At 40.2% G+C, this 24,940-nt stretch overlaps 1 protein-coding gene across 1 annotated transcript in view; it reads left to right on the forward strand.

Moving 5' to 3' along the window:
* Positions 1 to 20,166, forward strand: part of SCUBE1 (signal peptide, CUB domain and EGF like domain containing 1) — a gene marked incomplete at its 3' end in the record, with an annotated part of 186,544 nt that extends 166,378 nt beyond the window's left edge. Inside the window, exons 12-23 of the mRNA XM_084206342.1 lie at positions 2,712 to 2,831; positions 3,903 to 3,995; positions 5,983 to 6,099; positions 7,776 to 7,934; positions 8,941 to 9,144; positions 10,582 to 10,743; positions 14,048 to 14,215; positions 15,057 to 15,218; positions 16,616 to 16,813; positions 18,264 to 18,416; positions 18,892 to 18,971; positions 20,014 to 20,166. Coding sequence (XP_084062468.1) covers positions 2,712 to 2,831; positions 3,903 to 3,995; positions 5,983 to 6,099; positions 7,776 to 7,934; positions 8,941 to 9,144; positions 10,582 to 10,743; positions 14,048 to 14,215; positions 15,057 to 15,218; positions 16,616 to 16,813; positions 18,264 to 18,416; positions 18,892 to 18,971; positions 20,014 to 20,166 — 1,769 coding nt within the window. The remainder of the gene's footprint in view (positions 1 to 2,711; positions 2,832 to 3,902; positions 3,996 to 5,982; positions 6,100 to 7,775; positions 7,935 to 8,940; positions 9,145 to 10,581; positions 10,744 to 14,047; positions 14,216 to 15,056; positions 15,219 to 16,615; positions 16,814 to 18,263; positions 18,417 to 18,891; positions 18,972 to 20,013) is intronic.
* Positions 20,167 to 24,940: the final 4,774 nt, after the last annotated feature.

The following is a 24,940-nucleotide window of genomic DNA, read 5'->3' on the forward strand; positions in this document are numbered from 1 at the left end:
TGCTAGTGCCACTTTGTGGCAGACCTGAATTTCTGTATCCTTTAAAGAGATGACTTCTTTTTCTGGAGTCTTATGTGAAGCACAGCAAATCTTGATCATGGCTATAGCCAAATATTTTCTGTGAGATTTTAATTCTGTTTTATTATTTTTAATGAGAATGGCATACCTGGGGTTTTTCATGGCCAACTTTTTTAGACACAAATAACTTCTCATAGGCACGTTTGGGGATGATGCCTAATACCTAATTGGGAGCAAGACAGAACAAGTAAAAGGAGGATCTCCCTTCAGGGAATCTCTGCACATACTGAGAGAAAGCACTGCTTAATCTAGAGCAGGATTACTGCACTGGCCTCATGTGATCATGCAATTGTGGCATTTTTTACATGGGTACAGCAGCATAGAAAGCACTTTATAACCAAGGTGGGGTGGGGGGTGAGAGCCTCAAGCTGAATTCCAGCCTTTGCCTCTATGTTCTTCCTAAGCACACATAAGTACTTCACTTTCCTGCTTACCTGGCTATTACCTTCCCTGCTATGTAGGGAACTAAGCATTGTGACAGCAAGAAATAGCTCACTGTGGTTTTTAGTTATCCACTAGGTCTCCCTTGCCATATACCAGTTATTCCTCTGGTAAGGGTTTTGTAAGTTAGCAGCTAGGACTAAAATTTTTGGAGGTCTGCTGTGAATTTAGAATACTTGTGCTATATTCCCTCTCAGCCTACTAAGAATGTTGCTGTTTTGAAAATATTCTCCTGCTTGTAAATTTCTCCTCATTATTTATAATGCTCAGCTGGAATATGGAAATAGAACACCCTTGTCTATTGATACACACTCTAGTAATAGGTGACTTCAGTGAGGCTTAAAATGAGCATCATCTCCCTGCTGATCACCTGCCTTTATTACCAACATTTTTGAGAGGAAACTATATTCTAAGTTGTTACAAAAGCACAATAAAAAGTGGAAGGATTCTATTTAGTGATCCTGAATACCATGTGATTTGGAGACATTTGCAGTAACAAAACCCTCTTTTGCTCAGCGGCGGCACTTTGTGTTTTGTTGCCTCCTCAGTCCAAGGAAATAGTTTCCTTAAAGACATCACCAGAGCAACATAGAAGACTTAGGAGGGAGATAAGTGGAGGATGATTATTCCCATATCTGAGATGGGAACATCAGCCATGTTGATGGGACTTGTATATATTTATATTTAATGACCAGGGAGGCCAGGAATACAAACCAGCTGGAGGCTGCTGGGACTCCTCCTCTGCACTCAAGCCAAGTCAGGCAACACTCATTCCAGCTACTGCTTTGGAACTGCTTGGTTTCATGATGGCTTTCCTGGGCTTTTGCCAAGCCCTGGTAGACCCAAACCAGTCTAGCTGCTACAGCTCTGGTGTCAGAGGCAACCCCTACCTCAGTGTGGTCTGCTGGCAAGCTGACGGGAAGGAAAAAAGACATTTACAGTACTACAGTCAGCAGTGAGAAAAACAAATGTCAGCCAAACCTGTCTTTAAGGTGAGCAGGTTTGGAAAAAGTAGCAAGAAACATTTAGAGAAAATCATGTACCTGAAACAGCATTTCTATGGGGCTGAAGCAAGAACTGCCCTATGGCCACCTGGCTGAGATGTAAGTAGCTGCTTGAAGAGGAGCCCAGCTGCACTTGGTCATCAGAGTGAAGAGGGGAACCCTCTGGGGAAAGGAGGGAAGCAGTGAGGCTTCCTCCCTGTAGGAAGTGATGGCATGTGCCAGCTGCAGCCAACAATGAGCCTTGTCATTTGTGAGGGAAAAGATGTGCTTAAGTAACATTTCAATCCAAAAGAGTGGCAAATTAAAATAAATGCAGGTTTATGGTTATCAGTGTCATTCCATCTTCTCAGGGTGGAACACAGAGACTGCTCCAACAACTAACAACAACTTCATGTGTTTTCAGCTGAAACACAAGCACTGCCTTACCCAAGTGTGAAGAGTCACTTGTGAGACCTGCAGGGTGCTCTGTCTTCATCTTGCCATGAAGCCAAGAGGAGAAGCTAGATTTTTTTTCCCATGAGCTGCAGTGTGCCTCATGCTGTAGGCACTGATGAGAAATGGCTCTGTGCTCTCTGTGTGTGGCACAGGGTCCCTTCTAGCATTGTTTGGGGCATTAGTGTCTGAAAGGGCCAGCAGGACAATCCATCTCCATCCTAGCATCTGCTGCCCTAACTGGCTGGGAAGTTTTCTAGCTCCAGAAGCTAGAGCCCGAAGCTAAAGTTAAGAAGTCAGTGGGAGTTAGAGAATTAAAAAATACCATTTTAGTGGTCATCTAAGTAAACAGACCACTGTGCACAATGTGTACTTGGTCTGTAAAATCAAAGAGCTGTGCCTCCAAATCAGAGAAAGGACATCTCAGGTGATTAGTGTTACCTATTGCTTCTGAGGTCAAGGTGAGCACACAGAATTGTGCTCATAGAGGGCAAAGATCCCAGCTGGAGGATAGGAGAGAAAGACTGATTAGAGTTTAGGTCTAAAAATGTGAAGGGAGTTTCATTTTCAAGTATGAGCTCAGCATCCACATCCAGATGTTCTCCCTTAATACATGCTTATTTCAGAAACAGTTGTATCTGTCATTATGGTTTTTGCCACTTCCTGCCTTTTCTCACTGTTGTATCCAAGTGGGCACACAAGGTGCTGGGTTGGGCAGTGTCCAATAGTTTTACATTTCTTTTTTTTTCTCCTCAGAGATGGTGAAATGTCTCCCAAATGCCAAACCAGCTCCCAAGGCTCAGCTAGTATGCAGTAAGACAGGAGGCATTGAGAGCTGCTTCCTGTCATGCCCATCCAATACTCTTTTTGTTCCAGGTTTGTGCAAATTATTTGTCCTCTTCGTCTAGGATGTGCAACAGATGTGACTTGTTGACTTCTCTCTGTTAATGTATTCATGATTCTTGCATTCATTTTTGTTATGGACAACAGTAAATGAGCAAAACCTCATTATAAACTAAATCAAGAAGAGCTGATTGTCATCTCCACATGAGAAGTTTTGTCCTTCATGGTTTAATTTGAGACGTCTGTTGAGAGGGTGGGGAAATTCTAAAGAAAACTTGTATTAAAAAGTAACAGGAATTCACTGAAATCAATTGTTCATTTTTGCCTTCCCTTTTGCCACAGCAATTCAATAAATAACAATTTTTTTCTGCACCATCCTAGTTAATGTGGATGTGTCTCTCAGTCCAGCTGAGTATTATTTATAAAAAATTGGGCATCTTGTTCCCCTCTTTTTTTTTTTTTTTTTTTTTTCAATCATTAGCTACTGGTAGTTTTCATCTTCACAGTTTTGCAGGGAAGAAGGAGGGGATTGCTACTGCTTTTTCATAGATGCTCTGACACAGGATTATTTTGGGGTGTCTACTTTTCAAGTTTAGCCTTGGCATTATATGCAGTTGAGCTAACATTTTATTCACATTTTATTTCCAGTCTATGAAATGCACAGTGGAACTGTGCATTTCTCTAAGCACCAAGACAGAGTTTTATCTCTGTAATATGTAAATACTGTTATGGTTCTAAGCACGCCATTTCTGTTTCTGCCAATAAGTTCTGTTGGAGCCTGAAGCTAAAATTACTATGAAAATACATGGTTTATTTTCTAAATTACAAGGAAGCAGAAGGACTTTGCCATGGACAAACACAAAATATTTTTTACTTGTGCACAGCTAACCTTGTTTCACTTATGAAACGTATCATTCCAGTGCTGGAAGAAACAAACCTTGCCGTCAACACTGTGAAGTGTTGAAGCTTTTTGGCAAAGTATTTCAGCCACTTAAAATCCAAGTTCAGCACTTAAAATATCTCGTTGTTTAGCAGCACTGAAAAGCTGAAGCCTCGAGTTTTGTGAGGCTGTTGCCCACGTGCTGACTGTGTTCTGTCCCCCAGACTCGGAGAACAGCTACTCGCTGAGCTGCGGCGTCCCCGTGCAGCACAGCAAGGCGCAGCCCAGGCGCAACTCCACCCTGCCCAGCTGCTCAGGTGGGTCTGCCCTGCTTGCTCCCCTGTCCTGGGGCCCAGAGGGAGGGCAGGGACCTCGGGGGATTGCAGGACATCGGGCTCGCTCCTTAGGTAAGGCAAGGGTGAAGGTGTTGCCTAATAACAGAAGGAAAAGCCTTGCGACAGAGTTGAAGCGGTGTGAGATAAAAAAGTAAATCTTGCAATAAAGTGGGAAGATGAAAAAGTAATTCTTCAATGAAAGCTTTCAGGTGCACAAAATATGACTCTGCACGCGTGGTACAGGATTTCTATAATTCTGTAAAGTCAATTAATTAGTATATCTGGCTGGGACATCCAGTAGGAAATCAGTTACCAGTAACCCACCTGTGGGTCAGCCCCCTTGGGGCTTCTTTGCTCTCTTCTCTTGTTATGTCTCTTAAGTTCTGGTAGAAAATAAGATATCCTGGTCAGGAATTCTCTTCTTAAGAATAAGGCTAAACAGAATTCCAAGTATGTATTACTAGGGTTAACTTATTATTCTAAAATCTAAGAGAAAAGGTAGGAAAAATACCAGGAGCTGTATAACCATGTATTCATGGTCTACAAAACTACAAATATATTGATAATGTAAAAAACAAAATTCTTGAGGCATCAAAGGTAACCAATGTTTCTTTATGCACACACTCCTTTTCGGCAGCCTCTCCTTGGGGTGTGTGGAGCTGCAGCATTGTCTTGGTGGGTCAGTGTGGGAGTGCTGCAGGTTTGAGATATGTTCAGTAAGGACTAATATTTAGAATTATTTGCTTTCTATAGTCTAGCTAGGCAATAGTGAGCATATCAAAATGGGACTTTCTCAGGTTAGGGAGTGAGTCAGAAGGACCCAGCAGTAGCACAAGGGTGGGTTCCAGCCCTCCCTCCCCTTCCACAGGAGCACACCCTCTCCTACTGCAAGGGTAAAAGGTTATCCCCCCATAAAAAGGTTATGAGACTTCTGTGAGAAAATACTGCATTCCATGCACCTTTTTCTCAAAAATGGCTGGGCTGTTTTTGCAGAGACATTTCAAATGTTTATGAAAGCCAATAGTAAAAAAAAAAAAAGAAATAAATACCCACTAAAACTTGAAGCCTGGCAAAATTAGAAACAGCTGAAAAAACACCCAGCAGTAGGAAGAGTCAGCCCACCTTACACACACCTGCTCTACTTCTGTCCCATTTTCCATTTCTCCATGTATTTCTGATATATCTGGGGTGTGCTGGGAGGTACAGGGCTGTGGAGTGACACAAGCCTGGCAGCAGATGTGCCTGCTTTTGGCACAGGATCAGGCCACCTCTCAAGTCCTGGCTCAGCAAAGCCAGGAAAGGAGAGGGACCCATGCTGTGGCATCACCTGGGACCACCCTCCACCTTCTGCAGGGCCAGCAGGCATCCCAAAGCAGCTGGCTGGTAACAGCCAGGCCAGTCTTTTACTCCAGGAACTTTGTGAGGAAATCGGCCAGCAGCTCCATTTTCTACCCATTGCATGACTGTATAGCAGCCTTTAAAACAAGACTGTGAAAGCTGCCTTGGATTTAAAGCTGAGGGGAAAAGCTTGCAAGCCACAGACTGCAATAGAGGCAGCTCCTTTGGATGGTTTTCAATTGCCAACAACATAGCTCAACTAAATTAACCTTACTGCACTAGCAGGAGCAGAACAACAATAACATGGGAATTCACAGACAGAGAGCCCAGAAAAAAAAATGAAGGTAGGAATTAATCTTTCTCATGGTAAAAGACAAATTCACACAAAATCCGAGAAGATGTGCAGAGCAAGCATGGTACTAGCACATTCATTGACCTGGTTGGGCCCAAGGGTAGGTACTCACTTAAAAAAATGAACTTGTAGAAATGGACCCTCTTGTACAAGCTGTGTAATTCTTGGGCTGCCTCTTTTCTAAGTCAGAAGAAAGCTTTTGGGACTGTTTTTAAAAATAAGTTCCAGATCTCATTTCATTTCTGTCCCAATGACAGCTTTTTTACTTTACATCAACAGATTCTCTAGCCCCTCCAATCAAGCAGAAAGCTCGTTTTAAAATCAAAGATGCAAAGTGCCATTTACGGCCTCGCAGCAAAGAAAAAACAAAAGATTCTGGGAAGCAGGCTGTTTCAGGTAGGTGGTTTCTTCCAGCATGTAAACAGCACTTTAATTTGTTTGTTTGTTTGTTTACTTGTTCATTTGCATGCTTTGTTTTCACACTGCAGACAGGGAAAAAAATCAATGGTTTACATATTTGGTCTGAATTTAAGTTAAGGCCTAGGTTCCCACTGTGGCTGAACAATGCCTTGGGTTTGGATCTTGGGTGCTGAAAATCTCACCAGTTGCTTTGAAAAATCTTTGTTCAAAAGTATATGAGTTGGGAATTAAGCTGATCCTTTTTCTGGCCTTGATAATGGCAGAAACACCCTGAGACAAAAAGCTGTGACTAATGCAAACTTATGTGAAACCGTGTTAGTTTGGTTTGATTTGGTTTGGTTTTCCCAAATGAGGTTTTTGAAAGAAAACAAAAGCTATTATTTGTTTGGTTTATGCTGGATTAGTAACCTATTGTAGCACCAAAGACAGCACCTAAGAAGGAAGGTTCTTATGAAAATCTGATGTTACACAGCCTTAGATCTTTTCATAACTCCTTTGTTATGAAAGAATGAGTAGTTAGGATATTAGAAAAAATATTTATAAGATTTAGGTGTCATTAACAAAAATGTGGTATTAAAAAAGTTAAATTGCTACTTAAAACAACTTAGCAGTTTACACCAAACATCTACTGGTGATGCATTCTTTGTTATGAATTTGTCTTACCACCACTTTCACTAGCGAGTGAGAAATCTTACATGAGCCCTGAACAGAGAAGAGTAAAAATAGCTATTTTTTTTTTAAGTGAATAGTTTAAAGGTTTTATTTTTAAAATTTAGACTCATGTTTCATCTTTACCCCACAATGTACACTTCTGTATCTCTCATTTTACAAGTATTGACTTAAGTCTTAGTCATCACAATGCTTACCTGTGAATAAGATGTGATTATCAGACTCGTTTTCAAAGTCATAGAAGTTGAACTTTTTGGTCCACATAATCACTATGGGAATGTGTTTCTTGGATGCATTTCCTTGTCCTTTGCTTGCTTTCCTTTGTGTTTGTTATGTCATCTGAACCTCTGAGTCTAACAATAAGATTACATAGTATAACCACACCCTCGGAATGAAATCCTTCTGGTGGCTTGGCTACAAACTTCTCTGTCTTCCCTGACCTGGAAGGTTCATCACCTGTGGCAAACTACGATTCCTGCTCAGAAAAAAACCTTCCAATACATTTTCATGACCTCACAATCAAAGCCTTTTAAAGCCTTTGCTCTCTGATGATTTTCACTTCTGAAAGAGATGGAATAACCACTGATAGTTTTTAGAGGCCCAGGCCTGACAGTCTCATAGATTTATGAAATTGGGTCTCTTGCTTTGTTCAGCTATCAGATATAGTTTATAGTATTTGCTGATTTAAAATAATTTCTGTAAAGAGCTTTCTAATCATTATGCAGAAAAGGGCTGGGCAGTTTTAGGCATTGGGGGCACCACAGTGCAGCTGAGCATCACCAGGCTGTGCTTTTGCCTTCTGCATTCATAGCAAAATGAGCAATCCCAGCACTGCCCGGGGAAGGAGGTGTCTCACAACACACAGGAAATGTTATGAAGCCTGTCACTGCATTCATGATAACCCAGTGAGATATCACTTGTTAGCCTGTCACATGCTACTTTGCTACTTGATTTCTTCCCTGTGTTTCTTCTCTCATGCAAAGGAGGTCAGTTCCCCTGTACAGACAACTGCCAGGTGACCTTTGTCAACCTCAAGTGCGATTCCTCCAAGAAAAAACGCCGAGGCCGCAAGTCACCATCAAAAGAAGTGTCCCATATCACTGCAGAGTTTGAAGTGGAGATGAAGTCTGAAGAAATCTCAGGTTTGTGAAAGATTGGTCTATGGAAAGAAATCAGAATTTAGTTCCTTAGGGTGTTGCTAAATCTCTTTGACGCTATTTCATCAAGCTGCCATGAACGCCTTTTAGCACAACACCTCTTTCAACAGCCTCTCCAAACTCAAAGTTTCAGAGCTTTAATTGAAAAGAGCCAGGGATGAAATTAAGCCAAAGGAACAAAAACTGAACCTGCATCAAAATTCCTTCAAGGCTTTGAGTTAAGTCATGTGCTTTAATCCAGTGTGATTTCTTTAAACAGCAGAAGTGCTAATCGATGTACAGGGAACATAAAGATTAGGTAGAAGTTCTGCAAAAATGATGATAAAAATATCCTCCAAAATGTAAGTTGATGAATATTTACTCTGCAAATCAGACAATTTTATCACACAGTTGAAAAATTCATGTTTTCTGACCAAACTTTGGAATAAAACTAATTGCCTCAAGTTATAAATGAGATGGAATATTATGTTATAAATTCCAGCTAAAGAAAATGTGGACTGAATCCCATAAATATGTCAGTCCTCAAAGGCAGATTTCTTAACCTTGAGGGGCACCTAATTAGCCAAGTGATTCAAACAGCAGTGGTGCCTGAAAGCACCTTTCTTTTTGTCACTAACACAAAGGTGTTTTGGTCAGGGAAGTGGCAGGAGTTCCTAATCAACTGAGAAAAGCGTGGCAGAGAAAATTCAGGAACATTAATGGTGGCAGACTGATTACACACCTGAAAGGAAAACACGTTGGGATTGATGCTTTCTGCAGCACTCAGCATGCACTTGCAGGCCATGGAACTGCTCCATGGAACTCAGGATACTGTCCTATCCCTTTGAAAGGCCTGATCTTGAATACAGTGGGCTGCTGCTTCAATTTATATGGACAAGACAGTGAAACAAACAGAGGTGTCATAGTGCAATGCAGGCTAAGCTTTTTGTTAAGCACCTCTTTTAAACATGAATCTCAATTGCTTCTAGTTTTGTTATCATTTCCCATCTAGACACCTGTAACATTGACTGTGTTCGGAAAAGGATGGAGCAGAAGCTGCAAACTGCAATCAAAACATTGAGGAAATCTATTAATAAACAGCAATTTTACATTCAGTTTTCTGGGACAGAATATGAAGTGGCTCAGAAGCCAGCTAAAGCTACTGAAGGGCATGAGGCGTGCAGTACAGGGCAAGTACTGCAGGATGGAAAATGTGGTAAGTCCAAAGAACTCGAATATTCAATCATATCCCCCAAATCAAGCAGTCTGAAATTACCTTTTCCATGGTGCACCAGGGAGGAAATCTTTGAGATAATGATTTCGAATTTAATGATCAGTATTGCTCAGCATATATGCATGGACTATGGATGGAATTCATTAGATGGTTGTAGAAAAACAGAAGTATAAATATGGATACATTCCCATGCTGTCAGGTGGTAGGTATCAAAACCTGCCACAAGACAATGTTGGCAGTTAGGTCCCAGTTGCTCCCATCTTATCAAAATGTATTTACGGATATTTATATTTTTTATATTTTTATATATTTGCAATTTGGTAAAACAATAATATGATGTTTGCCTAGTTGCTGTATATTTACTTTTATATCCCCAGTGTCACTCTCCTCACCATCAAATAATCCATGATCCATGGATATGTTAAATTTAATGTTCAAGAGGTCCAGTTAAAAAAAAAAAAAGGACAGAAATCTATTTTATGGAAAATACCTAATTCCTTTAAGCCTTTTCCCATGTTATCAGGCTCTAGTGCTTTTCTGGGGACAGTGTGCTAATGCAAATTTATTAACGGCAGTTCTCAGCACTGCAAGCTTTCTAATCTCTTACAGACATCTTTTCAAAATCAGCATACCTATTTTTCCAGCTTTTGAGATACCAAGGGATTTACAAGCCAAAAGAGATCACATCTGATAGGTGCTTCCAGTGAGTGGGTTCAGAGGTAGTTATCACATGGGAAAAATGATATAGAAACTGTATTTGAAAGGCTGTTGCTATCAGTATCTAGAAATTCAGACATTTTAACCACCCCTACCCAGCAGAGAAAAATGTGAAATGCAGTTATGTGCCCTGTTGAAGCCAGAAAAGCACGTGTATTCATATCTGTATTTAGGATGCTGTGCAGCTTGGGTATTTGAGTGGCAAGAGACAGAAATTATTACAGAAATTATTACAGGGAACACATTGCCCATGGAGAAATCTCTAGAACTGATCTCAGGGGACAGACTTTTTGTAGTCATCTGTCATAAAACCAACTTGTAACTGCACCTGATATAAACTAAAAGCTCACACTTTATGCTGCACACTTTATGCAGCACTGCTTTAATAAACTGCAAGTTACTGTTTCAAGACTGCATCCATCTTTATTAACAACACATGAGTGATAAACGCCTGAATGCACTACAAGCCATTAAATAGTTTAAACCTTAGAAGCAGGACCTCACCCTGATATTAATTGACCTGAGCCCCAGTGGAGACGGGTCTCTTTAGATCAGGTGAGGATCCTGGACTAACACATGCAAAACACATGCCATCATAATCCTGGGGCCAAAGACATCCGCTTCCTCTAAATGTTCAATATTAGGGCAAAAAATGTGATCAAAGTGAACATCCTTACGTAGGCTCCCCCTTTGTATCCTCAGTTACCTGCAGCACGGGCACCTTCTATAGCGGAGAACACAAGCAGTGCGTCCCGTGCTCGCCAGGAACCTACCAGGACACAGAAGGCCAGCTCACCTGTGAGCCTTGCCCCAGCAACGATGGCCAGGGAGTAGCAGGCGCCCGGAATGTCTCGGAATGTGGAGGCAAGTTGAACTTGATCCTAAAAGCTTTAGGTGTTGCCACACACACCCTGTGAGGCAAGGAGGCTGAAAGAGAAGAGAGCCTGCCACGGTTCTGGCTTGTAAAGGTTCTAGAAGAAATCCCTGTTCACTTACAAGCAATGGATGGTTTGGCTCCGGCCATCCGCTCCCATTGCTGACAAGACGATGGGATCTGCTACAGCAGTGTGAATTATGGGATGGAAATGAGCAAGCCAAGCAAAGCACTTGGTGTTTCACCTCAGGTATGGAAATACCTTGACTTGTTAGGACTTACAAGTGTATTGTGAGCCAAAGGGATGGATTGCTTTGGACTGGTATTGGTGAGTCTAATAATGAACCTGTTCATTTACTGTTTTGCATGAGATGCAGCTTACCTGCTCTAATTAGCAGCAATTATCAATTTGACATAGTTATGCTGCAGGGATCTGTAAGCCCGACTCAGAACTAATGATTGCAATTTTCAGCGCTGCTTGAATGCACTGTAGCTTTTGGCAAGTGATGTAGTATCTCTGATTCAACTTCATGATTTATAAACTAAATTATAATGATGATAATACCTGGTGCTTCTACTGTAACTTGATCAGTCTAAGCTTTTAAGATACAACTGTTTATTTTCTTTACCTCATTTCATTACAGACTATCAAAATCGAGTTTATAGCAGATAGATTATCTGACTTCAGAATAAATCTGTCCTATCTGCTACACAAGTTCTAACTTGAAAACTCATCTATGCAATTTACATTACCGAGTTCTTCAAGGATAACTAAAGAGAACACATGGCAAATATCACTTGAGAAACTGCTACTTTTTCCCATCTACTGAATAAAAAATAACTGCAGTGTCACCAGTCCAAACATATGATAAATTTTGCTGATTTGCTGTATGAGGAACTATCAGACAAAAAATTTGAAACACCTATTCATCTTTGCTATGCTGATTTGTATTTATCCATAACATAAGAAAAGCATATCAAAATACAGTCTGAGTTTATAAAGGTTGACTATGGCATGCTGACAAAAGCAGCAAAACAGCTAGAAGAAAAAGACTTTTGTTTCAAGGCTTACACTGGAATTTTTGTTCTGTACAACAACAAAAAAAGCCCTTCTGATTGTTTTTGCAGGGTGGATTTATCTCACAATGGTTATTGTCAGATCAAAACAGTCTGTTTTTCTGCTCAGATCTCCCCTTTTCCTCTGGAAGTGGCAAGAGAGAATATACTTTGGACTTCATGAATTTCCCTGTCAAAGATTTTATCAAAATTTGTGTCAGCTCATGTGGCTTTGTTAGAAAGTCTCTACAGTCTGTACTCACTGCCAGTAATCAATAGTACTTTTGCACCCTGTCTTCCAGAGCAGAAATGCCTGTGCAGTAACCCATAAACTTTCACTGAAATCCTCACTTCTAAATGTGAATCCTCACTTCTAAATGTGAATTCCACAAGTATGTCAGAGATTTTAAGTGCCTGTTGTGCAGAAATCACTTGTAGCTGCAAGTGAATTCCATGCTGCAGCGGGTTGCCCCTGCCTGGACACCAGGCACCCCCCAAAGCTGGTCTCTCACTGCCTTCCTCAGCTGGGAGGGGAGAGAGAGGATTAATGTTCACAACTCAAGGGCAGGGAGAGACCCCTCACCAAATATCAAACAGACTCAAACTGGGAAAATTCAGTGAATTCATTACTAATCAAAATCAGGATTCATTACTATCAAAAGCAGTACAAGGAGAAATAAAATATCTCCTAAAAACACCTCTTCCACACCCCTCCCTTCTTCCCAGCTCTCCCTCCTCCCACCCAGCAGCACAGGGAGATGGGCATGGGGGTTATGGTCAGTTCATCACACTGATGTTGTTCCTGCTGCTGCTCCAGCATGGGGCCCCTCCCACAGGAGACTTCATTAACTTCTCCAATGTGACTCCATCTCATGGGTAAGAGTTCTCCAATATAAGTCACTTTTTCAGAGGGTCAGTCCTTCAGGCACAGCCTGCTCCAGCACAGGGCCCCCACAAGGGTGACAAATCCTACCAGGAAACATGTTCCAGTCTGGGTTCCAGTAACCAGTTGGACCAGGCCAGGTAGATCAGTTTTGCTCCTAATAACGAGAGCAAAATTGTCCTCAAATCAGTACCATCATAATATTTCTCTGAGGTCTGTGTCATAACAGTCAGTTTGTACAGCCGTATTCCAGCCAGCTGGGATGGGAGCACAAGGAAATCCTGGAGATCCTGACCCCACAGGTGTCCATAGGAGTTTGGCTTTTCTGGGGGCACAACCTGAACTTGGCTTTCCCTCAGGAGTTCTATTTCATCCTAAGTACCAGAGTTCCTCACTCATGCCAAGCACTGAAAATACTGAATGCCCCAAACATTTCCCAGCAAGTATCAGCGTTCTTATGAGATTGCAACAATACCTAGAGCTCTCAAAACTTTCTTATTTTCAAGCCAGTTGTTTCTGTCTGCTGTTCAGTTCTCAGGGAAGCTAAATTACAAAGTACTGGGATTAGGCAACCTCAGGGAATTTGTACCATCTCACAGTGCTGGTGCCCCAGTCTGGAGTGGTTTGAAGATACACATTCATGCCACAATCTTGAAAAACCTGACATCCTGGTTCTCAGGTTCCCAGAGGAAAGTACTCAAGCTAGCAAGAACCAAGCCAAACAAATGCCTATCAGAAACTGCCTGGAGAGCAAGTTTGGAAACTTCTGTCAGTAGATTGATTCACAAAGCAATTTGCTTTACACATATCTCTGTTTCCTGGTAGAGGAGCATGTGACAAGCACTAGTTTATACAACTACATGAAAAACTGCTGGTGTTAGGTATTCTCATAGACAAGGTACTGGACTGCTACCATCCCATCTGGTAAACCCCATGATCCACTGTCCACATCTCTAACTTGGAGGTACTAAAACTTGCTTCATAGGCATGATTCAGTTCCATTTATCCTGATAAAGTGCTTTGAAATAATGAGATTAAAGACTTGGTGAAAGTACAAAGTATTCTAATGAAATTTTAATAGACCCCTTTCTAAAAAAAAAAAAAAATTAAAAAATAATCCAAACAGAATCACAGTTGCCAAAAAGCATATTATGAAACTGGTTTTATTTACTGGTGGTGGTTTTAGGAAGAAGGTACAGGAACAATACAAAATATGCAGGTAAGATTAGAATTTGATCTGCAGCTGTCTTGATGTCATGATTAAGTGAAAGAAGGCCTTGCTAACTACTTGTGGGTTTTATACTTCACCCAGAAAAGTCAGTACACTAATAGAAATGATCATTTTCAATTTCTAGGGCAGTGTTCTCCTGGGCACTACTCTTCAGATGGTTTTAAACCTTGTACAGTCTGTCCTCTTGGTACGTATCAGCCTGAACCAGGAAGGACCCTCTGCTTTCCCTGTGGCGGTGGGCTTGTGACCAAATACGAAGGCGCTGTTTCCTTTCAAGACTGTGAAACCAAAGGTGAATTCAAAATCCTTCCACGATTCATCTTCCTACATCTGGGCCTTTGGTTTATTATCATCAGTGCCAAGGGGCTCTTGAAGGCTCCAAAACAAATGTTGTTGCTGCATGAGCGTGTGATTAAGTGAAATGGTCCAGAAATCTGTAACTGGGAATGGCCTCCCGAGGTTGTGCAGGCTGAACAGGATTTATGGTTTTCTTTGGAATTTACCACAGGCAGGCAGGGGGTCAGCACTGCCACTGGTAAGGGAATCAGCCCCACTGTGTGGCAATAAATAACACAAACTTGGATTAGACAATGCTTCAGCTTTCATGTCCTGTATATTTTTATTTACTGTATCACAAAAACTAAACACTACAAAAGCTATACGAAGTAAAGGATTACTCATGGGCCAGGCAGAAACTGCAAGGGTGCAATGCATTCTGTATTCCATAATGTCAACTTCCAGTGCCAATGCTGAAGAAGGAATCTGCCCGAATGCATTTTGGTTTAGTTACTGAAATGACATGCTGGCCCTGGCAAACAGACACTAATGGAAACCTCTCTCCTGTTACTGTGAAAGTAATTTTTCTTGTTGAGGTGGATTTACATCCACTTCCATTTATTGCAAATATGTTAAATACAGTAAGAGATATGTATCGCTCATTTCTAGTTCACAAGGGTTTTGCTCTGCGTTTTAGTTGAAAGATTCTTTATACTGGGAAATAGAGGGAGCTGCTGTCTTTTCTGCCTTTTATGGCCTAATAAGAATTGTGCAGACCAGGTATGTCCAGGGCAGAGGAAATCTCTCTGCACTGGAGGTTGCTACTTTTTGAAAATAATACAACTCCTACCTTGCAGTTCACTGTTCTCCTGGACACTACTACAACTCCACAACACACAGATGTATCCGGTGCCCTGTGGGAACATACCAGCCTGAGTTTGGTCAGAACTACTGCATCACCTGCCCTGGCAACACCAGTACAGATTTTGATGGCTCCACCAATGTCACACATTGCAAAAGTAAGTCACGTTTTTATCAGTGACACAGAGCATGTCTTTGGATCTGAACTGCAGCTCAAAAGTTGCATCTGTCAGGCTGGACTTCAGATTTGTATTTCCTAGTTAGCAAATATCTGCTGCCAGAGGGAATAGTAAAAGTTGGGAAAACAATGAGGAAAAAAAGTTGGGAAAGTACCACTTGAGGCATATGAGTGGTTTCGATTTTAATATGATTTCACAGAGTTCCAGCTACAAGTTAGAATTACAGAGCCTTTAGTTTCCCAGATCCTGTAAGTTGTGTAACAGTGATGCATATTTCTCTGCGTCTCTGCAGAGCAGAATATCTTCTATCAGAGTAACTGCCATTTTAGAATAATTGTAAAATATCAGAAGATATGGTCATGCATGCTGCAACTGCCATGTAACACTTCTGAGAGTGAGATTTTCTTGGAGGCTTTTTTGCAGTACTCAGCCTTCTATCTTAAAAATTTTAAATATCGCCAAGGATTTCGGTACAGTTTTATTTGATCCTTAGTGAATGACTGATTATTTTAGGCAAGCTTTTTTTTTTCATCTCTACCATGCTAATTCAAGAGAATGTTCCTGTAATAATTAAGCAATGTCATCTAACTATTCATGTGCAGATCTCCTCTAAGTTTTTTAGTCTGATTACGTGCCATATGTTTTATAAGCCCTTCATAATTTCTAATGTCATTTGAGTAAACTATATATTTGTATGAAATTTGAAGAAGTTTGCTGATTTTCCTGTGAAATAAAACCACCCTTGTTACTCTGCTGTCTTAGGTCATCTCAGTTTTCAAGTCAGTTTCTGACCTTGCATACCATTTGGGGGCTGGATTAAGCAAAATATTTAAACATATATCTAATTTTATGTGGATGTGTAGGCCTGGGGAGATCAAGCTTAAGTAACTTCTGCCAAATTCAATATGATTTTTGAAAACTCAGAAAGAAAAACTGATCCCTCAATGGAGATCCTTTATTAAGTGGTTTAATCTAAGATGAAGCAAGGCAGATCTGTAATTAAGTAAGGCCAGCTGTTGGGACCAGCACTCTCATTCAGCTAAAGCCAACTAAAAACCAAGTAAGTAAAAGCAGACTATCTTCTGCATGTCAGCACAATATCCACGGTAACCACAACGGGATCGTGTTTACTTACCTGCCTTTCTCAAGCAAAGTTAGAGCTGCCTGGATGAAGCATTGAATCAGTTCGTGCACCGGAGATTAAGGTGTTGCAATCAGCTGGAGCAACCTCGTGGATCAAATATTCCTTTGAAGCTGGAGAATGTGTGCATTTGCAAAGCCACAAGGAGGAGTTTAGACTTGCTCATGACAGATCCAGAAAACACCTCAGATTAATTTATCGACTAACACAATTACTAATTTATATTTCTCCCCAGACCAGCACTGTGGAGGAGAACTGGGGGACTACACTGGCTACATTGAATCACCCAACTATCCTGGAGATTACCCAGCTAATGTGGAATGCATTTGGAATATAAATCCACCCCCAAAGAGAAGAATACTCATCGTAGTACCCGAGATATTTCTCCCAATTGAAGATGAATGTGGCGATGTTTTAGTAATGAGAAAAAGTGGTAAGTTGCCAGACATGGGTTATATTTCCTGCAAACTGATGGAGTGAATGGTTTATATTGGAGGGATGACTGTCTTCAGTGTAGCCAGTGTTTCTAAAAGGTTTCTTGAATGCAGTAGCACAGCAAGTTAGAACACTACCAATAACAGTAATGGTGTGATATTAATTGTTCAAGTTTATTGTCTGAATAACCAAGCAGTTAATGGGCTTCTGTCTGGCCCAGTTATCACATGGGATAAATCACTGCCATTCTAGAAGTCAACAATAATAAATTATATTTTGAGAACTACCTCTGTAATCTATACAAACTGTGTTCCCACTTATCTTTTGTAAATATATATATATATATATATATATATATATATATATATATGCTGCAGTTATTGCTAAATCTGGGCAGTGTGTTGGTACAACTGACAATCTCAAGAAATCCAAAGTTGTCCTGCTTTTCTGCGGATTGGAGGGGGTGCATTGTGTTTTGATTATTAATTTAATTCAACAACTTCTAAAGTTAAGATCCCAATGAAATGCACTCCTCTTTTGCTTTGGAGGATGTGGGCATCCTTCTGGTGATTTGTTGCTATATCAAGAAGCACCAAACCTGAAAGGCGCCTGTTCATATGGAGTTTTTGTTCAAAACAGTGCATTTACTCACAAAAATGGTGTCTTTTATTTGCTAGAACAATTTTCACAATTTTTTATTCCTGAGGGCCTGTATTGACATCTCTATATATCAGAAGGAAGACACTTGGTCACTATAGATGGAAGGAAATTATACCTGTGCACAGGAGCTTTTTTAAAAGCAAACACTTACTATAACAAAACACATCAGTTGTGCTTTCTGACCCCAAACTGTGGTTCCAACAGTGCTCAAAGCCAGCCACATCAGGGTAAAGTTACACTTCAGACATGATTTGCCCTTAGTGAGGCTGTGCTGGCTGTCACCAACCGCCTCCTCACATCCAGGTTAACTCTTCTTTGGATCCCTGACTCTGCAGTGTGACAGTCTTTTCTTCAGAATTACCATACCAAATATTACATTCTGATTTTATTGTGTTTCTATTTATAAGTGGTTTATTGCTACCAGATGAACTCCCCAAACTGGCCATGTGAGGGGCTGGCTACCATGTCTGCCATCTGGCTGGCATGTAGCTCACTTGTCCTTACCTGTCTGGGACAAGCATATGGGCACTCTGGGATGCAATGCTAGAGTAGTAAAAAAAAAAAATTAATATTGATAGTAGTTTTAAACATCAAAAATTATACCTCTATGGAAAAACCTACTTCTCTTTATAGGCAAAAAAGGACAACATCAGTTCTGTCACAAAAAGCTTCTGCTGTCAGGAATATGTCAGCTGAGAAGTGTCTTGTCAATTTGACATCTCTCACCCCTAGATGAGGAAGGATGCAAAAATTATGATATAAAGAACATCATTTAACTTTATTTCTAGCTTCTCCTACTTCAATTACTACCTATGAAACATGTCAGACCTATGAGAGACCTATTGCATTTACCTCAAGATCAAGGAAACTCTGGATTCAGTTCAAGTCAAATGAAGGAAACAGTGGCAAAGGATTTCAGGTCCCCTATGTGACTTATGATGGTGAGAATGGAATTGGTTTTCATCTTTGTGTTATATCTGAACTACAGAAAATTTTCCTTTAGAATCTCTCTTACACTGCTTCCAGGGATAGAAGAATGAGGGAAAACTTCATGCACCTCATTTAATTTCAGTTGCAAAGACTGTGAAATAACATACATATAACATATATAATGTTTCAAAAGTTATTTTGTATCCCTGGTTCCTTATCTCTAGAGTGGAGATAATATAACATTATTATCTGGAGGGAGTAGTTTTTTGAGGATATAAGTATTTATCGGGATAATCCAAAACCACTGTTATAAAGAAATAGAGAATTTTAAGGTGATTAAATTAGAATACAGCAACCTGAGAGACACTGAATAATTAACTGGATACAAAATTTCTCAGCTCTGTCTTCAAGAGGAGGTCTAGTTCATGTCTGACTATTGCCCTCCCAAAGGATGTCGCAGTCACTCACCTGATCTTTATTTTTCAGAGGATTACCAACAACTAATAGAAGACATTGTTCGAGATGGCCGATTATATGCATCAGAAAACCATCAAGAAATTCTAAAGGTAAGAAATTTCTGCTTTCTTTGAGGCCAACCAAGAATTCCTTTCCCTAAGCATTTTCCTAAAATAATTCTCAATGCCTTGATACAGTCGTTATATTTAAAGCTCAAGGGTGACCCCAAAATCCATTCTCTGTGTTCTGAGGTTTATGCTGGTATTTGAAGCAGCCCAAAATCAAGTAACTGAGCTGGGCTCAGAACATGCTAATGTCCTTTGTGGAAGCAGGAACTAAATGAAATATATGTTAATATGATTATTAAGATTGTATGTTCAAAAAATTAGTCAGCCAAGAATGAAGGACCTATTATTTGAAGAGCCTTCTTCAGCCTTATTCTGGCATTTAAATGTTTAAATGACTCATTAAGTTTGCTGTGCATTAAAAAATGTATTTACCTAAATCACTATTTTGCCTCAATAAGAAATGGTTTTCCAAAGATACAAGCAACACCTGTAACAACTAACTAATTAAAACTGAAAAAAAGGCTGGTCAGAGGGCTAAACTGAGCCATGTAAATGTAGGGCTTGGAAGGACGGGAGCTGAGGAAGAGCCAGCTCCCCTGGCCATCCCTGCCCAGCACTGTTCTCTCCCTCCAGCTCTTGGGTTGCTCAGGTCGCAGCTGCAGTGCACAGCACCAGGCACAGGCTCAGCTGAGGCTCTGAATCAAGGCTTTCCCAAGGTACAGGAGAAGGTCCTTAGAAAGCTCAGCTTCCCTGAGGACCAGCCTTGTCTCCCATCCATGGAGGGAAGGCCTGGACAGCAGCATGGAACAGGTGGGAAGGAAGTCAGAGGCAGCTTGCAGTTCTAACGCAGACATCTGCAGTTTATGGTTAGTACTCCTGCCAGGAGCCCTGCAAAAAGCATCCAGCACAGCAGGCAGACTCATCCCTCTGAAACTCCCCTGCAATGTGGAGCAGTTTCCTTACACTCTTTTACCCAGACTCAAGTTTTGCAAAACAGATCTGATTGTTCTTCAGTTTTGAAACCTGTGCAGACACTAAATCCAAACCTTGCTTTTATCTAATATATCTATGTTGTCTTCCATAGGACAAGAAACTGATTAAAGCTCTCTTTGATGTACTGGCACACCCTCAAAACTATTTCAAGTACACAGCACAAGAGTCAAAAGAAATGTTTCCAAGATCATTTATAAAGCTACTGCGATCGAAAGTTTCCAGGTTTCTACGACCATACAAATAGTCTAGCGGTACTCAATTTTTGGTTACTTTGCATTCCCGTCAAATACTGTCTTTCCTCCATAGTAGAAACATTTGCTGATTTGAAAGCTCTTTTTTGCAGGCTTTGTTCACAATTGTTAATGAAGAACACCTATAATGTTTTATAATTGTTAAAAGTCAATGTTCTGAATGGGATTCTTACTACAAAAAAAAAAAAAAATTATGCATCCCTGAGTACATCTAGTTGTAGATCCAAATTTGTGTCTGCACTAGTGTACCCTCACTTTTCATCTGAAATCTCACTATGTAAAAATATTCTTTCTAGCTTTTTATTTTTTGTCAACAATAACTTTTGTCAAAAAAAGGAGGAATCTATTCAAATATTATTAAACTACCTGCAGATAAGTTCTGTTATACAAAGAAGTATGTAGTATAAATAATACTTGGATTTTGAATTGCACTTGAAGTTTATATTTGAATCTTTAGAAGAAAATGAAACAATCTAAATTTTGTTATTTCTCATTTGTGTTTTGGTGGAACCTCTGTCCAAGTAGAAATCAAAAAGGAAAAAAAGAAGAAAAAAATCTATAATTTTGTTTTATGAATTACATGAGATTGAGTCCCATGCCCTAATGTCCTAATGTTTTTCTCTGTCCTCTTCTAAACTTTTTCAGAGGTTTGCCACCGTCAATTACTTAATTGAAACAGATTTACCTTTGGATTTCCATGCATCAGTCAGTCCCTTTAAAGACATTTAAATAGGATATGTGACAAATGAACAACAACATTTAGTAGTCTTGGTTTTCTTTCCATTAAGAGAGCATCTAATTAAGTACAATATATAAATATATAAATATATACTTCTATTTGTGGGTACATTAGTAATGTTATCTCTAGTTACTGTAAATATTATTCATGCTTAAATCTTTACTCCCACACACCCTATTTACTCATATCTATATGTAACTTTGTGTAGACAATTAAATGACTTCTCCAAGTGCTTGTCACTTCTGTTAACACCCAACTGAAGCCTTTTGAGGTTTTATAATACTGGATAATGGTTTACTCTGGGACAGTCTCTTTCAATATATATTATTCCCAGAAAAATAGCATCAGTGGAGATGCAACTGCTGCCTAGTAAAGGGTCAACTGTTGCCTCTCCCTTGGGAACCCCCTACATGCAGACCAACAGAGTCACCCTCAGGACAGAACACATGGGAGGAGCTGCTGCTGGACCTGCTGTCTCTAAAACACTGGGAACACAACTGTGTCCAAGGCCCAGATTGTCAGGGGCTCAGGGGTGAACAGGACACAGCTTTGCAGGAGTTGGAGGGCAGGTTCTGTGTTTGCAGAGACCTGGCTCTCCCTTTTATCCCACTGTAGCCACAGTGCTCATCAAGCACAGGAAGTGCAGGAGAGCTTTGGCCTTGAGATCAGGCCCTGCTCACAGAGCGACTGTGGGTTCGCCATGATGATAAATCCTGGCTTTCCTGCTATTTCCTGGAAAGCTAAATCAAGTGGGAGAGGAGCCTTTATTTTGTATTAGTATTTCAGCCTCTTTCCTTTTCAGTCCCTTCCTCTTGTGTGTCATTTTCCCTTTTGATTCTACAAGTTCATTAAATGGAGAAATTAACTCTCCTGGCAGCATCCTTTCAGAAAAAGACTAACACACAGTTTTGCTTTGCTGCTTTTTTTTTTTTTTTTGCCTGTCTAGCCTGTAGTTTAACACGTGTTTGGATGTTCTCAAAGACACGTATTAGGGGTGGTTGTGGTTATCTTCTGACACTTTCTTTTTGTCCTTGAGCAAGTACTGCTTAAATTTACACAGTTGGTTTCTGTTGACTACAAGTGGTTGAATATTCCATTTCTATGAGAATACACCTGAAGTATTCTGTTGAGTTTTTCTACTTAACCATCTTGTAATTTTGCTTGCCCTCTTTCCTTTTCTGTTGAAGAATATAATTCTTTTCTTTATATGCCTGAACAGCCTGACATTATAGTCTACCTTTATTTTTTTCCCCACTCATGGACCTCAGATCTTTGGTGAGCTTTCTTTTTAATATATACTTTAACCCTTGTTAAAAAATGTCACTTCTCCATAAAAGTCCTTTGTTAAAGGGTCTTAAACCTATCTTTTTCTTGAGGATGTTAAAACTACTTTTATTTATGATTCACCAAGGATCACAAAAAAGAAAAAATTTCATTAATTTTTTCTTTAACAGTAGTCATTGTACAAAAAAAAGTTTTTCAAAAGCAAAAATCTTTTCAGGTACTCAATTATGCAGGAGTATACAGCTAAAAAACTACTTTAGCCAAACAGTAGTTTGAAATCTGATAGGTTATTCAGAGTTTTATTCAGATACATTAGAATGAGTCAGGATTGCAGCCATTCTACTGAAAGATATGAAGGAAAAGATATGAAAAATATGGTGAAAAATAACTTCCTCACTTGGCAAATGATTTACAGTGATCTTGAGTATTTCATATTTGAGTAAGCAAACTTCAGAACCTGGTACTATACGCTGAGTTTAATAAAATCCTTGCTAAAATTTTTGTTTAACAACCAACATGTTTGGACATAATACCATTGTATGCCAGACTCCAGAAACCACTGGCAGCACTGTAACATTTTCCAGGTTCCAAGGTCCATGGGAAATCCAGTGCCAGAGAGAAACTGTAAGAGGGACATGTCCCAATTCTGGCCGCTGGTAGTGGGACCTCAGTAGAGCTGTGAGACGTGAATACAGGCAAGGGAAATTGCATTTGGCTCTGGCACCACTTGCCCTGACTTAAAACCACACTACAAAAAAGCAGGGTTTTGTCCAGTTCATCCCGACAGACAACCTGAGAATGAGGCTGATATTCCCCAGAGCCAGGGCAAGGACTCCACAGTCAGGACAAGGCACTTGGGGACTTCTGAGGCAAACACAGGCTTTGTGTTGCTGAAGATAGGTGCTGAAAGAAAGAGAATATTTTGACCCTCAAAAGTTGACGCTTAAATGCTTTTGAACATACAGGGGGTTCATATCTGATATATTTAGAAAATGAGTCAGGCTTGAACGCTTGCCACTCTGCATAGAAATGCTCTTGGATGTACAAATTTCTAATGAACTAAGTAATGACAAGTGGTATATAGGGCAGTCTGAACTGGTTTCAGTTGATTTGAAAAACAGCATAGAATTTTTAGATCAGTTCTAGAAGTTAAAAATGCTTTGACGTTCATACTAGATGTACAGTTACAGAAACTGGCAGTCACCAAATAGGAGGCGAGTTCAGCTCTTCATCTGGTAGTATAGGATGCCTTCATTGTCAAAGTCAGAGAACCTGTTGCTACTACACAATAACAACCCAACAACAAAGAATGTTTTCTTCTGCAGACGAGACCTACACACATTTGGGAATCAAAAACCATACAAGGAGAAATACAGCTGCCTTTAAGCAAACCAGCTGCATGAACGTGGCAGAATATAACATTTTAGCTTTTACCCTGAATGTGAAATACTTCATTTGAACATACCAATAAATACAGCCCTGTATCTGTTCTTACAGAATTACACATTGTCTGCAGGACAGATGCAACAACACATTTATGTGTTAACAGAGGGAGACTGAAGAAGTGCCCATTTGTGATTGCCCAAGTCCATGGCACAAACAGAGCTCTTTATTTTCAATTTGCAAATGCCTATATGCTTAAAAGCTGCACCTGCAGCACTTACCATTTTAAGCCTCTCTTTCTGCTTTAAATAGTGCACTTATTTTTAGTGAGGTGGTGGTGAATCATCCCTAACCATTCTCACAGGCCACCAAATCACCGCCTGCACACCTGCTGCAGTCTAGGACACTGCAGCAAACACAAGTTGCTCATCAAGCCCTGAGCTGTGCCTTGAAAGTGCTGAGGACACACAGGTGCCTCTATTTGTCATTTGAGCACAGGGAGCAGCAGGATTCTGTGTTCAGTGCACTGCCACCTCTTCTGCCACAATGCATCTTGCCTTCAATAACAAGACTTATCCTGCCAGGAGATTTAGCTCACTGAAGCTGGATTTAAAATAACTGAATAATAACTGAAGTCTTTCTTTAATCCCATTTTCTTGCCCTGTCTTCCTTCTTCCATCATACATTAGATTTTTACCTATAGACCAACTTTTCAAAAGAAATTTATTTCCTCATTGTGCCACCCCCATAGAATAAAGTTATGACTACTTAAGATTTAGACTAATCCTTTCTACACAGCAGCTTCATTCTAGAGTAAACTTACTTAAAAGTAGGTAAGCTTACTTAAAACTAGTTTACCTTGTAAGCCAGGTTTAGTTTAGTTTAGTTTTAGACTAGCTTAAATAAATACAGGATTGGTCAGAGAATTTTCAGAGGGTCCACATTCTGAGTTGTCAGTGGGTTTTAAAGAGCACAGCTCACCCAAAATCCTGTCTGTGAGCAGAATGCAAGGATGCTGCCATATGAGTGAGAAACATCCTTTACATGTGTTCAGCATTCCAAAAGGACAGTCAAACCCTACCCTGTGCCTTTTTATAAGCCTGCCCAACAGATTCAAATTTCTCAGATCAGTTTTACCTATTAAAAACCCAGTTTTAATCTTGCAGATAGCAGGTTAGAACTTCAGGAGCAAAAGTAGTTCTGTGAATCTTACACAGGGTCTGCTGACAGGTGTTTGACAGCAAAACTCACCTGCTCTGTGACAGCTCCCATGTCTGGACTCTAAATATCTTTGAATGCTCTAACAAACCTAGCTGGAGTAAAATCTTCAACAAATGAACCCAGTGGTAAATTTCTCAGCC

The sequence above is a fragment of the Fringilla coelebs genome (assembly GCF_963513975.1).
Source record: "Fringilla coelebs genome assembly, chromosome: 5".
Taxonomy (NCBI): domain Eukaryota; kingdom Metazoa; phylum Chordata; class Aves; order Passeriformes; family Fringillidae; genus Fringilla; species Fringilla coelebs.